Source organism: Neopelma chrysocephalum, unplaced genomic scaffold (assembly GCF_003984885.1).
Source record: "Neopelma chrysocephalum unplaced genomic scaffold, ASM398488v2 Primary Assembly neopelma1_147, whole genome shotgun sequence".
NCBI classification, from domain to species: domain Eukaryota; kingdom Metazoa; phylum Chordata; class Aves; order Passeriformes; family Pipridae; genus Neopelma; species Neopelma chrysocephalum.
The window spans coordinates 4,168,345-4,190,381 of record NW_020897809.1 but is presented as its reverse complement, the minus strand read 5'-3'; the positions used below and the strand labels follow the sequence as shown (position 1 = coordinate 4,190,381).

Genomic DNA, 22,037 nt, shown 5'->3' with positions numbered 1-22,037 from the left:
TATCATATAAAATAATAAAATACTAGAAAGGAGAAGCAATATTAAAAGCCAAGATGTAACACTCCCCTGATTTCCCTTCTATGGTTTAACCTTATGCTTGTCTTATTTGCACCACACTGGGAACAGAGCTGCTTAGGGCCCAGCTTTGCTGTGGCATTACAGCTGCTTGTTGATGTCGCAGGAAGAAGATAAAAATAAGTTCTATATAAAAGCCTCCAAGTGCAAAGAACTGTAAAACGCATTTAAAGACATCAACTGCATATCTCAAAGTTTGAGGAAGAACAATTTGCATTCTGCATTTCTCATGTAAGTGTGCACTAGGAAAAATAATCATCATACTAATCCGATTCAATGGAAATAAAGTACTGTAATATTTATAGTCTGTGCCAGAGTTATAATGACTGTGGGGCGAGAAGTGAAGTGTCTCAGCATGTTCCACATGTTTTTAACACTGTTTCTAAAGGCTCTGGAGGCTATTAAATTTAATGAACCCATCTGCTATGAAATAGAGGTCCAAACATAATCAGTTTTCTCAGTGCCATATAATACAGATGGTATTCCATGTTCCACATCCCCAGCAGGAAATTTTACGTTCCTCTTTAAGTGCAGGACTTTTGTTTTTGTTTTTGATGTTTTAAACATCTTTTTGATGTATCACATATAGCATTTTATGGTGTAAATACCATATAGAGCAATACACATGAAAAGCGTTAATTCATTAAACTAAGTATTGCTATTTCCTTACAACAGTTTTTCTAGTGACTTTGACAACTAGCAATTAGCTCCCTGTAGTAATATTCTTTACTTAACGCAATCACTGAAAATTGTCCTAATACCAAAAGTTCCAGCATTAGTAGAGGAGTAACACAAACATGTAATTTATCAAATGAAGGAGTTTACTTCAAAAGCTGAAAGACAGACATTTATATGTACATATACATGCATAGGTGATACCCTTATCTGTATGTACTGTATGCATGGAACAATGCACTAATCATTCTTATTTAAAGTATCCATATTCCCACTAGGTGATTATGGACTTTATTTTCCTGTGCGTGCCCCAATTTTCATTTCAGGGATCTCAATTTGTGTGTTTTACTGGGACACATTGCACCAAGACTCTTGTACTTGTGTGTGAACATGGGGTCTGAGCACAAATATAAATAGCACAACATCCCTTGCACTGATTAGCACCCTGCTGCCAGTGTTAGTAAATCAGATGTGCATTTTCTAATATAAAAGAACAACATCCATTGTTATTTTGAGCTGCATCTGAAAGGCAATGAAGAGTGCATTAATTCTATTCAGTTGAGAGGTTAATTCATTTACTATTTTGAGCGCTTATTATGTTTTGACAGTTGACACACATCTTACTGAATTTGAAACAGTTCATGTGTTTAACGATAATTCATTTATTCTAGATCCAGCAGTAAAACAAACAGATTAGAACTGTTTAGGAGAAAACGAGGGTAGTTAATTATGGCAACTAGAAATTTTGGGCCAGAGAACTCAAAAGTCATAGCTCAAATGTTTGGGTTTTTTTTATTAGACTGTCAATGAGGATTACCACAGACAGCACACTAATCATTGGCATAAAAGGATGTTGCACCTTCCTACAAATATGTGCTTAATCTGTTTTTACTGTGTGCACAGGCAGCTGCATTGACCAGCATTGTTAATGCCTCAAGCACTGTCCCAGATCTATAAGGTCCCAGTGCAGATACAGCAGATTGTAACTGCTGCAACTTCAAACTGCAGCCATGTTCCTGGACAAGCTTCGAAAAGGATGAAATGGGCACAAGTGTTGTACTCTTTCAGGAAAATTAATCCAAACTAAAGTGCTGATAAGAAGGCATTGGCTGGGCTACTTTCTACTTTACTCCCACATCATAGCCTTCAAAAGACTACTGCAGATCTGTAGGAGACAAAGCAGAGCTTGAAGAACCTTATTTCACAAACAAACCCACCTGATGGAAGGCCTGATATCCATGCATGGGATTTTTCTTCCCCAACCCAATTCACTCAAATGTCAAAGCAAGAAAAGGAAATTCTCATGGGAACCTCAGAGGCAGTTGGAGGTGATGACAGTCTCTGATAAAGAGTTGTAAATTCTTAGAGATTAAGGGATGCTGTCCACAAAGGGAGGGTTAGAGCATGTAACCAAACCCAAAGTGGGATTGGGAAAAAAGCAACATAGATTTCTAGTTCTTAAAGTATTACAAAAAAACAAATTTAAAAATTACTGTCTGTCTGTGTGTAAATTTTCTTATCCCAGCTGCTGATTAATGACATTTCCTGACATTCAGTTCTGCAGTGGCTACCAATATTTACTTACTGTAGATGTATGTGAACATTCTGAACACTCTGATGCATTTTAATGCATACCAGTACTACAATCTAGAAATTATTTTTTGAAATAGAGGCCCGGGGAACTTTTTACTGTGTCAGAAATGCTAATTATACTCACTTATTAAAACAGCACAATTAATTTGTGCCATCAAAAGTATTTGAAGGTATCTCTGGTAACAGAAGCTAGTGGAAATGGGGTACTATTTTATTTTTGTTACTACATAAAGGTTCTTCTGTGCACTGAACACCAATAAAACTCTGTGAATGCAAGAAGTACTAATCAGCATTTTTATACCTCAGCAGAAGGTCCTGGATAGAAAAAATGCCAGAATAATAGCTCTCAGTCTGTAGGACTTTCTGTTATAACTCTCTACTTTATACATCGGACCATGTACACAGCTTCCCTTGCCTCTCTGGAATGGGTTTGGAATTCATCCTTTGTTAAAAAGAACTGTATCCCAGAATTTGAATTTCCATATAGAAAACATTAGATTCTCATGTGACAGCTATTTGAGAGGCATGAGCTTCCTATACTTCCTACTGCATTTCTGCAAAGAACCTGAACCCAACTGTGCCTACATAGTACTTCATTTTTTTTTAAGAATGAAGATGAACATTGAAGGTTTCTTTTGATCATATATTCAATAATGTAATTGTAACATTCATCATAAGCAGTTCAGAAATAGTAAAGGTTGTGGTTCAGTGGAGCTATCTCAATTTACTGCCCCCATAAGGGAAAATAACATTCTTGGGCAGGTTGCCTTACTAGCACAGCATCAGTGTCTTGGTCAGGAAATATTTCCAAAAAACACCTCCTTCAAAAAAAGGAAGAAATGAAGTGTGTATATATATATATAATATATATATGTATATAACATCAATTGAAGAACTGAACTAAAATTGAACTAAAATCCATAATTGAATGTATATGTCTATGAGAGGTGGGGATAAAACAAATGCAGAATCAACATATAGTACTTCAACACTGAGCAAAAACACTCACCATTCATATTATGATGAATCATGACCCGTAATGATTCAGAACACTGTTTTTTTAAATGAACTCTTATATTCTGGAGCACCTGACAGTCATCTCAAAATATTCAATCAAATTGTAATTTGCTCTTTTTATGCAAAGAAATCCTCCAGTTGGAAACTGAACAGAGCCAACATGGTAATTTGTGCCTGAATCTGCTCACAGCTTGAAACTAATAGCCTGAAGGAGATGAACTCAATGGTACATTAGATCCAGAGAATACATTCAGGTACACTTATGAGAAACAAAATTCACCAGGAAGAGTCAACAAAGATCCAAGTAGGTCAAATTGTACACCCCAATAAACAAATTGTCAATCACAGGCTTTTAAACAGGGGGAACTCGGAGGCCAGACCAGTCTTTGTTTTATTTCCTGCAGCAAAAGAAGCAATGTTTCTTCACATTCCAGATGTGACCATAAGAGTGAGTTGAAGGTTTCTGTGCTCTTTAGATGATTACCCACAATCCCAAGGGACTACCTCTATGCATTACTTCCCTTGAATATTCTGATGCCCAGCAATTTTCCTGATGAAGGGTAACCGAAAATGACCGTAGGAGCTGCCTGGTTACCTCTTCAGAAAGGCAGGAAACACTGGGGAGAGAACAAAGTCTAGGGGCAGTCTGTGAAACAAGGAGTCATCCAGAGAGGCCTAATCTCATTGCTTTGTAATCCCATCTTCTTTCAGCAGTGGGATCCTGGCAGTGTCAAAGGCAACACAGCCCTGATGTCCATCCAGGTTGCTCCATGTTACATATTCTGCATATGATGCCTTGCCAGAGATTTCCACTTCCATAAAGGCTGTACTTTTCTCTTTCAGTATGGGAAGCTTTCTCAAGAGTGTCAAAGCCAGGCTGAAGAAGCAGTTGTATGAACATTTTGCAGACATCCTCTTACAGGAAAGGTGAACAGACACAAGAATTAAATGCCTTGTTTTAGTAGCAAAATTCTTCTGGGAATATTCCTAAATGGTATCAAACACTTAAATGACCTAACTTCTGGTGTTCACAGATGACTTTGTCCTGGACAAATATTGGATGAGAACAGTCTGGGGCAATAAGGGAAATGTTTTGTATCCTAAGACTATTCCTGTCCAGCTTCTTTCTGTCTGGATCCTAGTATGTTCCAGCCTAATGTTGCTTGCTCAGAAACAGCACAGCTGGCCAATTAGCTCTGATATTTGGTGAGAAGGGAACAGGGAAGTATATTTCATGCTGTTAGGGCACAGTGACACTGATTACAGCCATGTATAGACAGCCCTGAGAAAGCAGCCATTGCTGCTTGGACACAGCTGGGTGATAAGAACATTTAAGTTATCTGGAAATGCACTAAAACTTCTAACATGGAATGATCCAAGCAGCAGCCACGGAGGAGCAAGGACACAAACTGGCTGTGAAAATCCAGAAGCTCTGGGATGGAGGGGATTATTTAAATGGCACTTCCAATGCCAAGACAGAGATGGCCAGGGAACCTGTCTCTGAAAATAGCTGAGGCAGAAGCACATCTCATGTGTTACAAGGTTCCCTTCACTGTTATTTCCAGAGTTTTGTATGTGACTACCCTAATTTATCATGTTCCTTCATCTCTGATGGTTTTGGGGCATTTTTTGAGGGAAAAACAATGAAGGAGGCAGGAGTAAGGTAGTTTGCAACTAAGCAGATCACAGTATTTCATTTTAAAATCTTTTCTTATAGCATCCAACCCGTTAGAGTACTGAATGGAGATTTCATACCCTTAAAATAAGTGTGTGCATGTGAGTATGTACATGAGTGTGTGTGTATATGTATGTGTGTGTGTATAGTGACATTAATTAGTTTAGTAAAGAGAGTAAGAAAACAATAAAACATGAAGAGAAGAACCTGGAAGCATTTTGACTGCAGCAAAAGACCTTTTGTATGGATTTAAACAGTTCCATTATTCAAGATTGTAACAGTTCCATTGTCTTTTCTTTTCCTGTTTTCTCAGGAAAGATTCCCTCTCTTCACTCCCTCTACTGTTCTTAAATTTATTTGCATTTATTAACTCTTGCTGTATTCACTTAATATTTCTCACGACATTAAGTTGTTAATTTTCCTTAGCCTTCCCATAACCTACAAGAGAATCAGTGAAAATTAGACCAACTTTTATGAGTATTTTTGTCCTTACAAAGAGAGAAAAAATATTGATTAACAGACAACAGAAAGAGTAAAGCGTGAAATTAATTCTGAAACAGTATTTTGTACTTTTTTGGTAGGTAAAGGGGAGGCGTTGAGAAAAGGAGGTGTTGAGAACGGAGGAAGATTTTGTTTGCATCACTTTCAATGCAGGATTCGTGGGCAAAGGACAAGGGGGAGAGTTGCACTAAGACGCCTCTTTCATGAGTCTCTGCTTGCTACTCTCTCTAGCAAATACACAAACTCCCTTCAACATATACACACACTGATTACTTCAAGCATTTGAAAAAAAAGAAGTGAATGAGAACAAGATTCTCCTGGTCATCTCCCCATTTCATGGGATTCCCTGAAGGCACAATAATAACCCACAGTTTCTGTTCATCTCATCTTATGTTTCAATAAAAGAAAAAGAACAAAGGGGAGACTGGATTAATATGTTATTAAAAAAAAAAAAAAAGAAAGAGAGATAAGTTAATTCCCCCTAAAGCAATTAACTTTTTGTTTCTCCTTCATAACTGCAGTTTTACTATGTATGTTACATTACTCATGGCCACAACTGAAGAATAGGAAAGGCCTAAACAATTGTGAAAATGAAGTAAAAGCTCTATTCCCAGGGTTTTTTTTTCCTACAACAGTTTTGCATTGATTTAAAACTGAACCTTCTAGAAACATCACAGACTCCAAACAAACAAAAAAACCCAAATATCAAAGTGAAGCTGATGAGATTCTCCCACCTTGCCCCACCTTCAAAAAAGCAAAAATTTGAAACAGAAAGAATCAACCATGCCACTTACCATCTGTCATAATTTGTATTATATTGAATAATTGGCATCACTCATACTAAATGACAAACATTTGCTGCAAAGTCTTGTTCTATGGGTAATTTACAAACCAAAATATTTTAATTGGGACAAAGGAAACTTAATGAGAGAAAAAAAAAATAGATACAAAAATCTATTTCAGACCAACCCATGGAAATGAACAATCTTTACCTGCAAATCTGATGATTTACCACAAATTCTACAGAAGTATCATAAGAGCTCAGTCACTGCATAATAAAAAGTTGTGCTTCAACTCTGTTTCACAAGGATGTCAAGTAAAAATCGGACATTTATGGCAATTATTTTAGCACATCACCCATTCAATTCACTTTAAAAGGCAAAATCTTCCCAATATTCTTCCCCAAGATATCACAGTTGACTTCTAGATGTTGATCCACCTTTCTACACTGGAAACACTAGTTCTTGTCAGTCTATCTGTTTATGCTGACATATTCATTGACATGTTTTAAAACAGAGAAAAAATGGTTACTCAAATATAATTAATTTCTGTTGAATGCCCATTTTTGATTATTAAAAAATGTAGGTTTAGAGGTCATAAATTTTGAAATTATTCTGTAACTCATGTTTGTTTCATTATTTTCTACATAATTACAATGTATAAATATCTGCTAAAGTTCAGTAATGTTGAATTATTTGCTTGTAGAATAAAGATATAAAGTCCCAAGTCTCACACTGAGTTATAACATACCAGCAACAGAAATCAGATGCACAATGAGTGCTTCTACGACATTTTTGTTCCTAATTCTTCATTACTTGCCATAAGCCTTTATTAAACGCTTTATCATGCAGACTTACAGTGCTGTCAATGTATGCTTCAGTCCACACTACATCATGCTCTTGGTCAATAACCTTCGGTCGGCTGAGAACATGAAGATATTCCATAACATTCTCTTGCACATCAGCTAAGGTAGAGATCTGAGTAAAAAACCCTGTAAAAACACAATTCAAAGATTTAAACCAGTGAGAACAAACTAAGGAAGACTGCAATAAGGAGTATGCTATGGTTTATGTCTGACATGTTTTCTGCTTATTTATTTCCAAAAAAGGAATGTTTCCCAAGAAGCACCCTCAAACAATAATAATTGGTGAAAGTAGAAGTCTGTGAAACCTTTGGCCAGTCCTCAAGGACAGGGTTTCCAACATTGCTATGAACTCCTGCACTGTCTGTACTAAACCTCTACTTCCAGAACTATCGTTGTTTAATGGTTTGGGGCTTTTTTTTAATGCTCCATACTTTAAAATTTAGAACTGGTATTATCTTCGTCCAACAATGTCTCATCCAATTTGTCCAGTTTCAAGAAACATGATGGATTAGAAGTACAGTAACAGGACAGTAGTTGCATATTCTCTAAAACACTCATCCACACACAGTGTGACTGGAAAAAAAAAAAGCAATATGTTATTTACAAATATGGCAGGTCACAGAAAATGTAGATTTCAACTAGAATTGCTTGGTTTAGTGATCACAGCCTGGTTAATCCTTTAAAACATCTCCTGCAACCTGACAGCATTGAGAACAGCAGAGGCCTCAGCTATTTGAGCTGTCACCACTTCCTTTTCAGTGCTTGGATGTCAAGTATCTTTATACATCATAAACTTGGCATCTGGAGCCCACGTCATGCTAGAGTGATGAAGGACTGACAAATTTCAAGGCTACAGTTTCATCAGGCCTTATTTGAATGCATCACTTCCCCTCATACACTTTCCATTAATGAGAAAAGACCAATTTGAAAGAGGCCTCTCTACAATTTTAATCATTTGACAAGATCACAGCTTCTGTGGACCTGGAATCTTAAGGTTTATCAAGTTTAAGCAGAAAACATGGCAACTGCAAAGAAATTTTGAGCTTTGTTTGTCCAGACAGGGCCAGTTTGGATGCCAGAACTTCCTTATTCTGTACACTCTTTATATTTAGACTTTTTGACAATCCTGTTTCTAGCTATCTGTAGCAAATGTCAACCCTCCCAAGAGTTAGCTTCCTACATCGCAAAATTTATCTCTCTTATCTAGAGATCAGAGGTACCCTATGGAATTAAAACCTTACTGTTCCTATACCAAAGTTTAATGGTTTAATCATCAGTTAAAGACTTGTTCTGAAGTTCTCAAGCGCAGCTGCTGAGGCCATGTAAGCAATAACAGCAAACCCATGCTTAAATTTTTTCATTCTAACACCTGCTTCTCAGCTCCCTGGTGCGTGAATTATGCCATCTCAGAGTGCCATACAGTCACCACTACCTTTTTTTCCTCCCCAGCAGGAAAAAACTCATGAAGGAAATGGGTAAGATCTGGCAATGACAAGCATGAGATATGTATAATAATGTGGTAAAAGACAGACACTTATGCTCTGCATGTGGGCTGCCTTTCCATGCTACACAGCCCTTGCACTGTTTTTTTTGGATACCTTGCTTTTCTCTAAAATGTCCACCTTTAGACTCATAACTTTTCAAGATGCCTCCGTTTGATTTTCACGCGGAGAGCAGCACCTCTCATTTTCCGGGCACTTCACAAAATAGATGCAACATTCTCGCAACTAATAAAATGTCAGAATTAAAAAATTCCCTCTTTGTGCAGGGACTAAGGAGGGAATTCATTGTTTCACTGCAGCTGTAAAACTCCCACGGAGATTTCCCCCTCTCCCCCCACCTAAGGGGCCTCTGGAGCAGGTGAACAGACTCGGTGACTGGCTGCCTGCCACCCCCCTCCAGAGCCCGCAGTGCGGGAGGTGCCGGGGTCATGCTAATAATGGGAATGGATGCTTCCTGTACGGAACTCTCCTCTGCTAATACAATAGCCCATAAACTGCTCCAGCTGGGGCACAACCTGCCTCGGGGCTGATCTGTCCTCTGCTGGAGTTGGAGCCCCTCTCAGCCCTCCGACACGCGAAACATTTTTCTCTACGTTGCTCTCTCAGCCTCTGCTCCTTCGTGCTGATGAATCCTATCCTTTGTCCATTTTATGATATGCCAACCACAGTGAGGATTCATAGCAAAATATTTTAAAAAAACCCAAACAAATAAGTAAAACAGAGACTGTGAATTTTACTGAAAAAAAAATCTAGTTTCAGTGGTTTTGTTAGCAAGTAATGCATTAACTCCCATCTTTATCTTCACAGCTTTCTGCTGGAAGTGACTGCTGAGGGAAAGGTAGTGCCTGCTTACTTCTAAGTTCTAGACACTACTGCTAACATCTGGCACATGCACACTAAGCACTAGGAAATTTTCACCTTTCTTGGCTTCAGAATCTTTATTGTTTTCCTTTATGTGCACTTGCTTATGATACAGAAGGGTAAATCACTGCAAATTCAAAAAATGCTCTAGAGGGATTTTGGGGATCTTGAATGTTTTAATGTATTTAAAATGGTTTGGTGTTTTGCTTCATTAAGCAAACTCCCTCTAGATATGCCCTACTTATACAGAAAAATGTAGCAGAAAAAACATGCTTGGGGTTTTTTAAGGTTTCACCATCATAAACTAGAAGCTAAAGAAGTTTTGCAAGGTGGTATGAATTTCCCCTGTGACCCATTTTGAAGGAAAGGACTGCTGTCCACAGTCCAGTCAGCTGGAAACCCTGCAACAGCCTTCATCTATGTTGTGCTTCCAAGGGGAAAATCACTGCAAGGAAAATTGATTTTAGGGTCATTGACCCTCAGTGACAACAACATACTTTGGCCCACCCATGCAAGGAGCAAACTGCAGTCCACGCGTTCAGCCAATCTTTAGACCAGCTTTACTACACTCCTCATCTGTTGTGCTTTAATTCTCATTTCACTAAAATAAAATGGACAAGATGTAGCTGAAAACAGTAAGGAAAAGATCTAAATTTCATACTGTCTGACATAGTGACTTATGCTGTTTCCAACTGTGATTTTCAAAGCTAAAAAAAAACCAGTTACTGATTAGAGGTAGAAGATTTTTGCATTATAAGATATCAGAGAGCAGGTATTGTAACTATTAAACTGAGAGGGAAATAAATTTATAGAAGTAACAGTCATTAAGCTGTTTAGTTGATTCATATGAGTAAGACTCTGACTCAAAGCAACATGGCCATGAAAAGAACAAAGTAGTCCTGAAGAATGACAAAGGTGACCACTTTTCCCCCTCTGGGAATAAGGAAGACGTGGACCAGATGATCTGCTAAGCCAGTCTCCATTGCCTGGTCCTAATTTCTGAGTTGCTGTACTTAGATCCTTATGAATTTGTGGAGCTGGGCTAAAAAGTTAAAAGATTTTGTTGATTAAATTGTCTTCAAAAAAGATGCTTCAAAGGATTCTTATACTATTATTTAAACTAAATTATGGTGTAATATTAGCTGATTAAGACAAGACTTCAAACTGAGTAATTTCCATCAGCTGGACATAACAGTAGTTAAAGAAATAATGACTAAATGGATAGCACCTGATGCAATTCATCATAATGTAATGTGGCACAATGGAAAAAGAACTTTTTTTTTTTTCCAAGAGGAAAGGAAAAGGAAAACCTGAAGATTAATTAGGGTTTTAGTTTTTTTTTTATCCTGAATCATTCTTACTTTTATTAGTCAATGCTTTTACTGTAGCATCTCAGCATCTTAAATGTTTTAATGCTCTTTCCTTAAACGATATAAACCAGTTTTTTTCAATTACACTGTCAGTTCCTCCAGGGACAGAATGTCTGGTGTTTCACATACCATGCTTAACACAATGAGACTTGTACCCCATGTTCTTGGAAATCAAACTAACTCTTAGTAATAACAGCCTTAATAGAACAAATGCTTCAAAATTAGTTTGTTCTCTGAACAAAAATTCAAGACCACATAGTTTAAAAGCTTCATGCATATTTTAAGAAAAAAAAATACATTTCAAATTGGATTCTTTTGGCTCTTTAAATTTTATGTTACAGCATACAAGTCTTTTCATTTTCTGTAAAAAACCCAACTCATCCTCTCTCATTAGTTGCCAGTGACACCGTATCTCCAGAAGGGTCAGGTATGCAGGAAGGCACAGGAATAGGGGTTTGAAAACAAGGCTTTCACAGATGAAGGTGAACTAACCTTTGTTAGCACAGGCCATCCACTTCAGGTTATCAGCGAATGCTGCTTCTCTTCCAATCAGATAGGTAAAAATACGAACCTGAAAGTACAATGCAAAAGATGAGCCAATTAATACTGCATTTAAAACACATTCAGTAGAACTCCAGATACAGATGTGTCATTCATATGGAGACCCTTTCTAAGAAAGTGTTACTGGCTAAGCAGCACAGAATGTTAAAAAAAAAAAGATCTCTGCCAGTAATCTCTTCGTGATAAAAATGTGGGGTTTGTTCTATATAACAGAATAACTGATCTTTTTGAATGTGTTTAATATCTGACATTTAACTAAAGTTATGTTTAATATGTAATTGAGAATAAACTAAAACCATTGGGGTACAAAGCAAAACTGCATGTTTCAGACAAATCTGTTCTGCACATATTAATTCAGAAAATCACTATGAAGTGGGGAACAGGCACTTAATTAGCAAATACTGCTGTAGATAAAGGATCTGAAACACCAGGCAAGCAAATTCCCCTCAGTTTGCAGGGTTCCTGTGACACATTATCACTGTCAACTTAGAGACAGGTACCCACAGGAAACACTTTAATGTAATTTAATTCCTTTGCAAATAAAAAAAAAATTAAATTTCCATATTTTTTCCATTAATATTTTTTCCTCGTTCACAAAATCTATTATTTGTAGAACAAACAAACTTTATACTGAGTTCCCACAGGGCTTTTTTTTTTTCCCCACAGAAGCGTTTTAAAAATACTTTGAAATTTTCCCTCTTCTCTCCCTGTCCTTTTGCCCATTTTCTTAATGGCCACATCCTGTTTCTAGGCATAGATGATGTTTTGCCTTATTATCATGCCTAGAGACCATCAATCATAAAAATCTTCCCATTCTTTTAAACGTCAAATGTACACAGAACTCAATCATGATTTACACACTGATTGTGTAGTGCTGGAAGTTTGAATCCAACAGTATCTATAATCCCACTCTAAGACTCTAAAGAACACAGCGTTAAACAAAAGAATGGTTCTTTTATACTTAGTTGATGCCTATGAAAAGCATTAATAAAGAAAATTTTCATTCTACAAAGACTCATGAAAATGTACAGTGAGATTTACACTCTCAAAATACAGCATAAATCACTGTCACAGTTTATCTTCCTGAAAATGATGCTCGAACACAGCCTATGGGGAGACTGAATACATCTGAGAGATTTATATTTAATGATCTGCTTTAATCTATAAAGAATCAAACTAGACTGTGTTCTTAATAAAAGGAGACCAGCCTTATCTAAATGGATGAGCAGTAAGCATGATAACAGGCATAAGCAGCACAATAACTCCATGGAACCTACAAAAAATAAAATTTCAACAAATCAGTAACATGGATCATCATGAGGAGTGGGCTGTCTCTGCAATAGTGTTGCAAAGATTTTAATGATTTTTCTCTGAGTATATTTTCTACATCTAGTTGACTTGGTATCTGCAGTTTTGCTAGAAAATATTTTAAGCATCGTAAAAAATACTGCTAATTATTTGTCATTGCTTGAAAAAAATAAAAGAAATCTATAAGACAGAGAGCTAGAACTGAAAATGAGTGATCAGAGTTTATTAAATATTGCTTTCCTTTCCTGTTCCCAGTTATTGTGCATTTTTCTCTATACACTTTTCATGATGCATGTGATACAAATGACATTTACCAGTGTCAGCATGAAAAAAAAAAAGTCTTTTATATAATAAGTTACACTATAATTTTAAAATACCATTTCTATATTGTTCAATACTTACAATAGAATAATTTATTTTTCATAGTAGCTTTGTAAGAAAATAACCATGAGAGGGTCACAGAAAGGCATTTTTTAGTTAAAAATAATGACACTTACATTAAAGTTTTCCTTCTACATTGGCCTTAAAGACACATTAATAGGTACTGTGAAAATTATTTAATACTCCTTTCAGAACAGCAAGAAAAATCCTCAAAATCAGCTCTGATAGAAAACAATTCTGATTATTTCTCTACTTCTAAAAGTTTCATTTGATCATTTCATGGGACCCTAATTAGGTAGACTTAATTCACTATGAGCTTGCAGTGAAAAACACACCAGAAATAATTTTACAAAACAAAGGCTTGCCATATTATTTTCTGCTTTCAGAAATCACAACGATGACTTAGGTAATAAATTATTCAAACTAAAACTTGTGTGAATAATACTACATTCTAAGTCCCATTTTTAAAGACAACCTTGGTTCCACACACCTCTTACACTAGTTTTAGTTTCCTGGATACGTATTTCTGTGTGAGAATTCTTTGTGTGCTGTACCATCCACAGTATAACACCAATAAACAGGAAAAAAGTTACTGTAGCTATAGATGTGTGTCCTGCATATACATAAAAACATAATTCAATATTACAGAAGCACTGCATTAATTTAGCAGGGTAAGTTCCAGTTACTTCTGCACATGGATAAAACCTATGCAGTGATGGGCTCCTCATGATGCAAAACAGGACACACTGATCGTAGTGACCACTGAAATTTTCATTGTACATTGACTAGACATTAGGTACCAGATCTAATATCTATCCACATGCCCAGATACCACGTAAGATATATGTTGGCAGGTAAAATTTTTATTAGTTGCCACCAATTTTTCATCTTTGTGTATGTGAAATAACTGAATGGGAGGTGCATCAAATCAGTTCTGCTCTGAAAAATGGTTGCATGAAATGTTTATTTTACCCAAACAATCCAGATATAGTGCTAATATTGTATATAGTCTGCTGAAAAATATATATAGTACTGAGGCAGATGATTGAAATCTCCATAATTAATAATAGATGAAGTATTAGGTGTGTCTCTCCATTGTTTGTATTGGACCTTAAAGAAAATAACACAATAGAAACTAGGAGCTTTCAGAGGTATATATACTACACACATACACACTGATACACCTATATTGGTATGTTATGGTACAACATAATGTTAGGACACCAGGAATTCTTTTGAATCCATATGGAGAGAATGTTTTAGTCAAGGCAGACTGAAAAAATTCGAAGTTATTATGGGTCAGTCCCAGAAGATCAAGTAACAACATTTACATAGTCCACATATGCTCTGGCTAACTGAGTGGAAGCCAAATGAGAAAAACACCTTTGAATATCCAAGTGCTGTGACTGAATCAAGAGACCATTTTCATCAGAGAAGGAATCTGCATCAGAGGATGTAAGTATCTCTCTGGCAAAAAACATATGACAAAAAAGAGCCCTTCAGTTCCAGATAATTTTGAAAGCTTTGCAAGATACTTGAGAAACCTGAATCAAAATATTTTCTGTGTCTGACCTGTCAAATATGATATCAACTATATTCAGGCTTATCACGACCTGTTAGCTGTGGAGAGAGAAAATATTCTCAGGCAGAAGCACTAGTCTTGAATTTTTATATCAATCTACAAAACTGAAAATTGTAGATGTCATATTCACTGAATGAAAAGCAAAATTTATTCTAAGAGCAAAAACCTTAATCTTTGCTACTATACTTGCTGTTTCTGCACAGTAGGTATCTCCTGCAGATGTGCCACACACTACTAGTTTTCAAGCCAATGTTCACAGAAAATGGAGTGAGGGCTCCAGAGTAATATTAAGGAAACTGAAAGGACAATGGAACTAGTAACTTTAATAGAGCTTGTGACTTTCTCACTTCATATTTTTCTACATTTTTCTAAAGCAAGTGTTGAATAGCAAAGAATACCACTTGAGATTGATGTATTTTAATTATCTTTAAAACAGCAGCTGTGGAAACCTCCCATATATTAGCTACTTATTATGTCTCATTCTGGACCTAGAAGGGTCACCTCTGGAAAGAGCACTCCATTCACTTACCTTTCTTACTGAAAGACTGCTGCAGAAGCTCAAATGATTCTGAACTGCGGAATCAAATTCATATTAAACAACCAACTAATTTCAAGAGTGCATTTTGTGATGGTCAGTTTCTCTGTGCAAGACTGTGGATTCTGGTCCAAACCACTAGTCCATAGTAAACTAGTGAGAAGAAGCACAGCATGCCAACAGCTGTCACAAGTTGTGTTGGCAACTACTCCCATGTATGCAGCAGAATTAATTAATATTAAGGCATTGAACCACCAAGTTCAGTAGTTCAGACAAAACTGAACACAAATCTTACACTGAGTAAAATACCTAAATCAAAAGCAGATATTTAACTGCATACCTTATCACCATTTTTAACCTGTTTGCTCACTGGTTTTCCAATCTCTGGTTTTTCACATTCTTGTTGCCTTACCTAGGCACAGATCATGGTTTGGACTAAACAGGTAGTTGCTCTCTATGTTGCATCTCCTCAAATTTTGGAAAATAAGAGAGTACTGATAATAAGTTTCTTGCTTTTACAGCCAGGGAATATTCTGAAGTTTGAACCTTTAGACTCTGGACAGAATGTTTATATAAAATCTCAGAGATGCATACACTCAACCATTAGCAAGGAAACCTAAGAATGATGACTTAAATGACAGCTATTTCAGTGCTAAACACTTCATGTGAAATATCCACTTAGCAGTTCCATCCATTATGCATGGGCTAATCTGCAGTCCCTGAACTGTCCTCACCTCTGAAACTTCATTAAATTCACAGCACAGTGAAGGGAACAGGGACCTTCTTCCATCTTTGTTAAGCAAGACGAGTCAATCTGCAAGATTCTACACACTGGAACTGTGAAGTCATATCCTCATGCCAAACAGCTGGTAAAACAGTATTTCCAGAAACTTAAAATACCGTGTGGGAGGGGAAATGGGACTTCTTATTGCAGCTGACAGTGCAAACCTCTGTTTGCAGCTGCAAACTATTTCATGGACACCTTCAGCAAAATAGTCTTTCCTTTCTGGCTCAGCAAGAAATAAAAATAGTCCTGTGGCAAGAGCTATGGAATTTAAGTGGGATATAGGGATGAAATTCAAGTTCCCACAGTTAGAAGCCATGGTGGTCCAGGAAAGCCTCAGCTAGTCTGTATAGATGAGCAAATGGACTAATTTGGAACAATGGACTGATGTGAGATTGAGTGATTGCCTGCACTCCTAAGAAGCCTCACCCAAAAGAATTGATTTAACTGTTACAGGAGCTCTCAAGGTGAGAGCTCTTAAGTTGCCTCTCCTAGGCAACTCATAGTATGGCTAGACCCCCTGATAGGCACTATTTGCACACTTCAGAGCGTTAATTAGCTACTTGGTTGGAGAAAATGGCCCCCTCCCAGAGACTTCTGCAGGCAATTAGTGCTGTACAATTGACCGAACTGTATAGAAAAAGATACTTGCACAGTTTCAGAGTAGAAAGCCTAAAGAACAGTCACATAGGAGACTCTTGAACATACTTAAGATAGCTAGGAAATGCTTTGTACAGAATTTAAGGTAATAAATAGCAATGAATTATTCCTGTGCTGACAACAGGTCAGCTGGAAATAAAGACTCATCAGAACAAAAATTCAGAGCATCTTGCCCAATACAGCTGAAGACACTGTGGCAAGAACCCTCTGCAGTGCAAGCAGATGAAACCAGAGCAAGTCCAGGATTGATTTACATGCTGCAAATCAAGATTCACAAAAGCAATTCTCTAATTGTCTGAATTTTGTGAATTTGATAATAAAAAGGGCTGCCATTTACTTATGACTCTTACATTTGTTAATAGAACTTTTCAAAAAGAAAAATCACCGGTCTCCCTTAACATCTTTTAACCTGTGCTGTGCGTACTGTCATCCGAAAAGTGAAGATGAGCATCCCGGAAAAAATGACTCGTTTTTGTATTGACATTTCTTTTTCTACTCTGCCTAAATGTACTTCTGTACTACCTAAAAGACACTGAACATCTACACATAATTAGAGTGTAGGTTTATCTTCGATTAAAAGCTGAATGGAAAAATTAATAATATTCATTAAGAGCCGGTACCGCTCTTCTAAACACAATCTCAGGGCTACATTCTCAGACTTTATTACTGACAAAACCCAAAGTTCTAGGTGACTCTCTTTGAGTATAACTAAAAGAGTACATGGGAAAAATATAGGGAAACTCATCAGAGCTTAAGGTGAAAAGAAAAATGTTCACTTTTAAATTCTCATAGGCATCTCCTCCAGGCAGATCCATTTTTCTGTTCAGAAAAATGGCATTAGGGAGGATTTGCTCATTCTTTGAAAGTCTACCAAGAGGTTAAAACAAGAAATAAAAAAATAAATGCAAAAGTTAACTTCAGAATCTGTAATTTGTGGTGGCAGAATTGACAATTACATCACATGTTAATTTCCTAGGGTAAACGTCTGTTCTATTCTTTTGCTATTTCAATTTTATGTTGAAAATTACTTGTCTATTCAAACCAGCCTCTCTTTCTGTTGATTATGAATTTTTCATGCTCCATTTCTTCTTACTGTTAGTTACAGGGAAATATTCTTAAAGTTATTTACCCAGGATAAACTTATTAACTCCATCCTTTAAGCCTCAATAACTGCCTTCTCTTCCTTGAGGTTCTTCTGCTTTATAATCTTCTGACTTCTTTTGTAGGTTTAAATTCTGAAAGTAAGTAAATGAAACTTACTTCCAACTTCAGAAAAAGCTTGAGGTTTTATTTACGCTTCCACTGCTTCACCCCCAACATTTCACTGTGCTTGTCACCACTTCCAGATTAGTCTTTGATATCACTCTTCTCTGCATAACCTCATCCTCCTATTCCCCTCTCTCCAGCATCCTCTTGTACACCTCTACCTTAGAATACACCAATGGGAAAAAGGGGAATTGATGCTGGAGTTGGTCCCTGTACTAAGCAGATGACACAACCCCACTCCATTTTCCTGGAAGGAATAGTCTGGAGGCAGTCAGAAAGAATTATGAGAGTCATACTGGATTCATTCATCACGACCAGTAAGATCCACAGTAAAAAAGTCTCAACAGGTCCCTGTTCTTTGCACAAGAAATCTTTCCAAATCTGAAAAGGGGAAAATGATGAGTTTGTAAACTGTATCAATTTGAGATGTGTTATAGGTTCTAGCTTCAAACTATAAGCACACAAAAGAATCCAAAGTTAGTACACGAATTCCAAGTGTACTGCAGCGCATCTGGTTGTTGCAAAGGGCATAAAATACAGGGCACTGAACAGGCATGGGAAAAGAGCAATGGAGATACAAGGTCACTCTGGAAACTTCACTTTATCTCTAAATATCTTCATAGCTTTTTCTATTTTAGTTCATTTTTTTACTATGAAGTGGTGGGAAAAAAAAAGACGAGGATCTGTGGACGACTTTTCCTGTCGTCTCAACAAGGATCTATTTGCATTGACAGGTTAGCAGGAAGTTCCCTGAAGACAATGCTTTAAATGAGGACACAAAATTCTACTGATGAGGGCTGTAAAGCCCTGTGAGATGACACAAGACAGCACTCCCTCAGTATCTTCTGTCCTATTAGAGACCTTTACCCTATAAGGTGCTGAAAGACTCAACTTACACTGCACTCAGTGCAAGGAAGCCATGAAATTGGAGACATTACCTCATGACATTGAATCCTTACACGTTAAGTTACTCAGGAAAAGGTTCCTCATTGTTAATTTTTCTCCCATAGTATTAAAAATACCTCTTTTGGGAAAGTTTGCATTTATACATTTCCTAATGTTTTCTCCTTCCTGCAACTGCACACTGTACCCAGACAATTTATAACAGTGTTTTCTACTATAGTGATACCCAAACCACTGTGCATTGTACCCTAAAAACCGGTGGGAGAGCTAGCAGATACAAACCCCAAATAATTAATGTCTATTTCAATGGAAAACAAGACATTGTAAGCAAAAACAGTAACAGAGAAAAACACTAAATCCCGAAGCAGCTGAGCACTGCTTTCCCAAACACCCACAGCCCCAACAGCTCTTTGTGCAGACCTACCTCAGCAAACACGTGCAGGAGAAAAGGAACTACTTGCTGCAGGTAATCCCTTGTGGTCAGGGAACAGCAGCACTGTGTCACACTCATCTGTGAGGAGCATTTCTAGATCTGCTCTCTGGGTCTAGAGCTGCTGAGAGTTACTTTTGGAAAACCCAAGCAAGCTATGTGTTTCACATGAGCCCTTGGGTAAGGATATTTCTTCTAGCCCCGACAATGTGCTGACATACTTTGTGGATTTGCAGAACACTATAATGTAACTCAAGATTTACCAAGAATAATGTCCCACTGTCAAAATTCACACGGTACATAAGGAATGTTGCTACAGAGAAAGATGAGATTATGCTATTTTACATTGTGCAAGGATAGAGCAGGTGATGAGAAAGTGTCCAAAACATATTAGCAAAAGCCTTATTGTTCCCTAAAGGAGTTTGATGGTTAACATGGTTCTGAAAGAAATAACACATCTCAGGCCTTTTACATAGCACACAAGTTTTAGCTGTTTGACACATAAAGTAAGATCAGTTCCTTCACAGGCAGCCCAAAGGGCACAGTAAGTGCTAAACACTAAAGAATTATATGCAAAGATTTGGTAGAGCAAACAGATTGTGTTAAATAACCATTCAAAACACGGCATTTAAAAGTAAAACTAAAAACCTCCACAAAACAGGTCTAATAAGCAACTAATACTTTTTTAGCCATCTTTCCTGCTTAGTGTGCAGCTTGTATCAATGAAGTCACATAGGCAACCAATAAGGTACTAAGTGTAATACAACAGTGTACCTTGAATGTATTAAATTCTTCTTTGCAGTTTAAAGTTAATTCAGCAAAGATAATTTTCACAGATTTTGAGAATATTAAAGTTTTTGGGTGAGACAAGGTCTAGAAAATGACATTCCAGAGCCTCCTTTTCAAAAAACCCCAAACCAACTTGTTACCTTCACTGTAACTTGTACTTTCAGTACAAGCTAGAACTATAACAAGTTACTGTGAGACCAATGGGTTGTGGTTGTGTTATAAATATTTCAGATACAGTGAAGATCTATTTTAGAAATATTTTTCCGAGTTTTAGAAAATTTTATTTATTTTACTTTTTATATCCTTCTAGTAGTAAATTCAGCCATGTACCATGTACTAGTACCATGACTTCAATTACATGAGGTATAAAGGGAGAGGAGAATTTTAACTTATGCTTTTTTAACTTTTGAAATTACCTGAAATCAGTTTTCTATCATCATAATGTTACTATTTCAAAGTAAAATAAAACAGATTTATTGGAGCTAGGAACAAATTCTGTGCTCTCATCTGAAAAGCTAAGGAAATTTTTGATTCCACTCCTGATGTGCAAGATTCCAGATCAGTCATTACAAACCATTAACAAGCCAAGCCTAGATCAACCACTTAAGCACAATTCAACTACACCTAATATTGTCATTCTTCAAAATTCTGGAGGATTTGCTGAAATGTAGAACATACATTTTCTTCCTTAAATGCAAAATAGCAGCCTAAACAAATTAATTTGTCTGAATGGAGAGGAGAGGAAAGGATTAGAGCAGAAGCCATGACATAACCAACTTTCTTGGATCTAACTGAAGCTCCTGTGGAAAAAGCAGGCTCATACAATTTCTGCTACTACTCTACTGAACTTTCTTGTATATCAAATAATTTTTTTGCAAGAATCCACGAGGAAAGATCAAAATCAGACCACATTCTAAGTAACCAAACACTGCCAACGTCTCCACTTCTGTTATTACACAGTTCCAGGGTGTAACACAGAACAATGGTAACTCATTTGCAGTGTACTTCCCTGGGCATGGTGCAGGCACAGATTAGAGGATGACATAATGGATAAAGCACTGGCCTTTCACCCTCGGGATTTTGTCCAGCCTGCAGTCCTATCAGATAATGGGTTTGGCAATCTCCACTAGTCTCTTTTGGACACTAATCCCCACTGCAGAATCTCTATAATTCATCATATAATTTAATACACCTGGCAACCTTACCACCAGTTCATTCTTTTGTTACATAATGGCCCAAAGTGAAGTCAAGGGTGGTAAATGCTCTGACAACCAGCTATTATCTCCCATAACAGCTGATTTTGAGGGGATTATTGCAGTCATAAACCATTTTATAAAAACTGGCAACTGGGAAAGCAGTGTAACAAAATAAGGTGATATTCAGAAGTTTTATCACTGATTTTCTACCAATCTGTAATGGAGTTTCTAGCATCCAAAAAATGCTGGAGAGGAAACTTGAGATTAAAGCTACAGATCATGAGCCAAGAATCTGAGGCCTGAGTGAGCTTAGAGTCAGAAAAGTTTGACTATTTTGAGGTTACAGATGCTTTTTTTGTCTTGCCTTTTTTTTTTCTTCTGTCAAATAGTATAATTCTTCTTTACTTTGTCTCAATTATTTGTTCATGTCTTCCCTTTAGCGTCATTCTTCCCTTTTCCCTTTGCAGTATTTCATCATTTTTGGTACTCCAGTTTTAGATCCACAGCCTTTTTCACAAATGAACAAGGGACTCCATTTCTATTTGGACTAATCGCTGAGGATAAAAGCGAACCTTCAGGCAAGACAAAGGGGAGTTGTACTCAGTTTATGGGATAAGAAATCAGCTCACTGAAACTGTTGGACTGGTTAGGAAGAAGATGAGCAGTTTTGATTCCAGTCTAAACTAAAATGGCATTAACACAGAAGCAAACAGAAAACAGTACCAAGG

The 22,037-nt window shown here is 36.9% G+C and overlaps 1 protein-coding gene across 5 annotated transcripts in view; it reads right to left on the bottom strand.

Annotated features, from left to right (window-relative positions):
- The window catches only part of CACNA2D3 (calcium voltage-gated channel auxiliary subunit alpha2delta 3), a 409,434-nt gene that overhangs the window by 132,049 nt on the left and 255,348 nt on the right, over positions 1–22,037 (bottom strand). For all 5 annotated transcript variants that reach the window (XR_003536951.1, XM_027700391.1, XM_027700390.1 and 2 more), the window contains 2 exons: positions 11,407–11,485; positions 7,174–7,307 (listed from right to left, as the gene is read on the bottom strand). Coding sequence is in view for 4 of the 5 variants with exons in the window: in XM_027700391.1 (XP_027556192.1) it covers positions 7,174–7,307; positions 11,407–11,485 (213 nt within the window). In the remaining variant the exon portion in view is untranslated. The remainder of the gene's footprint in view (positions 1–7,173; positions 7,308–11,406; positions 11,486–22,037) is intronic.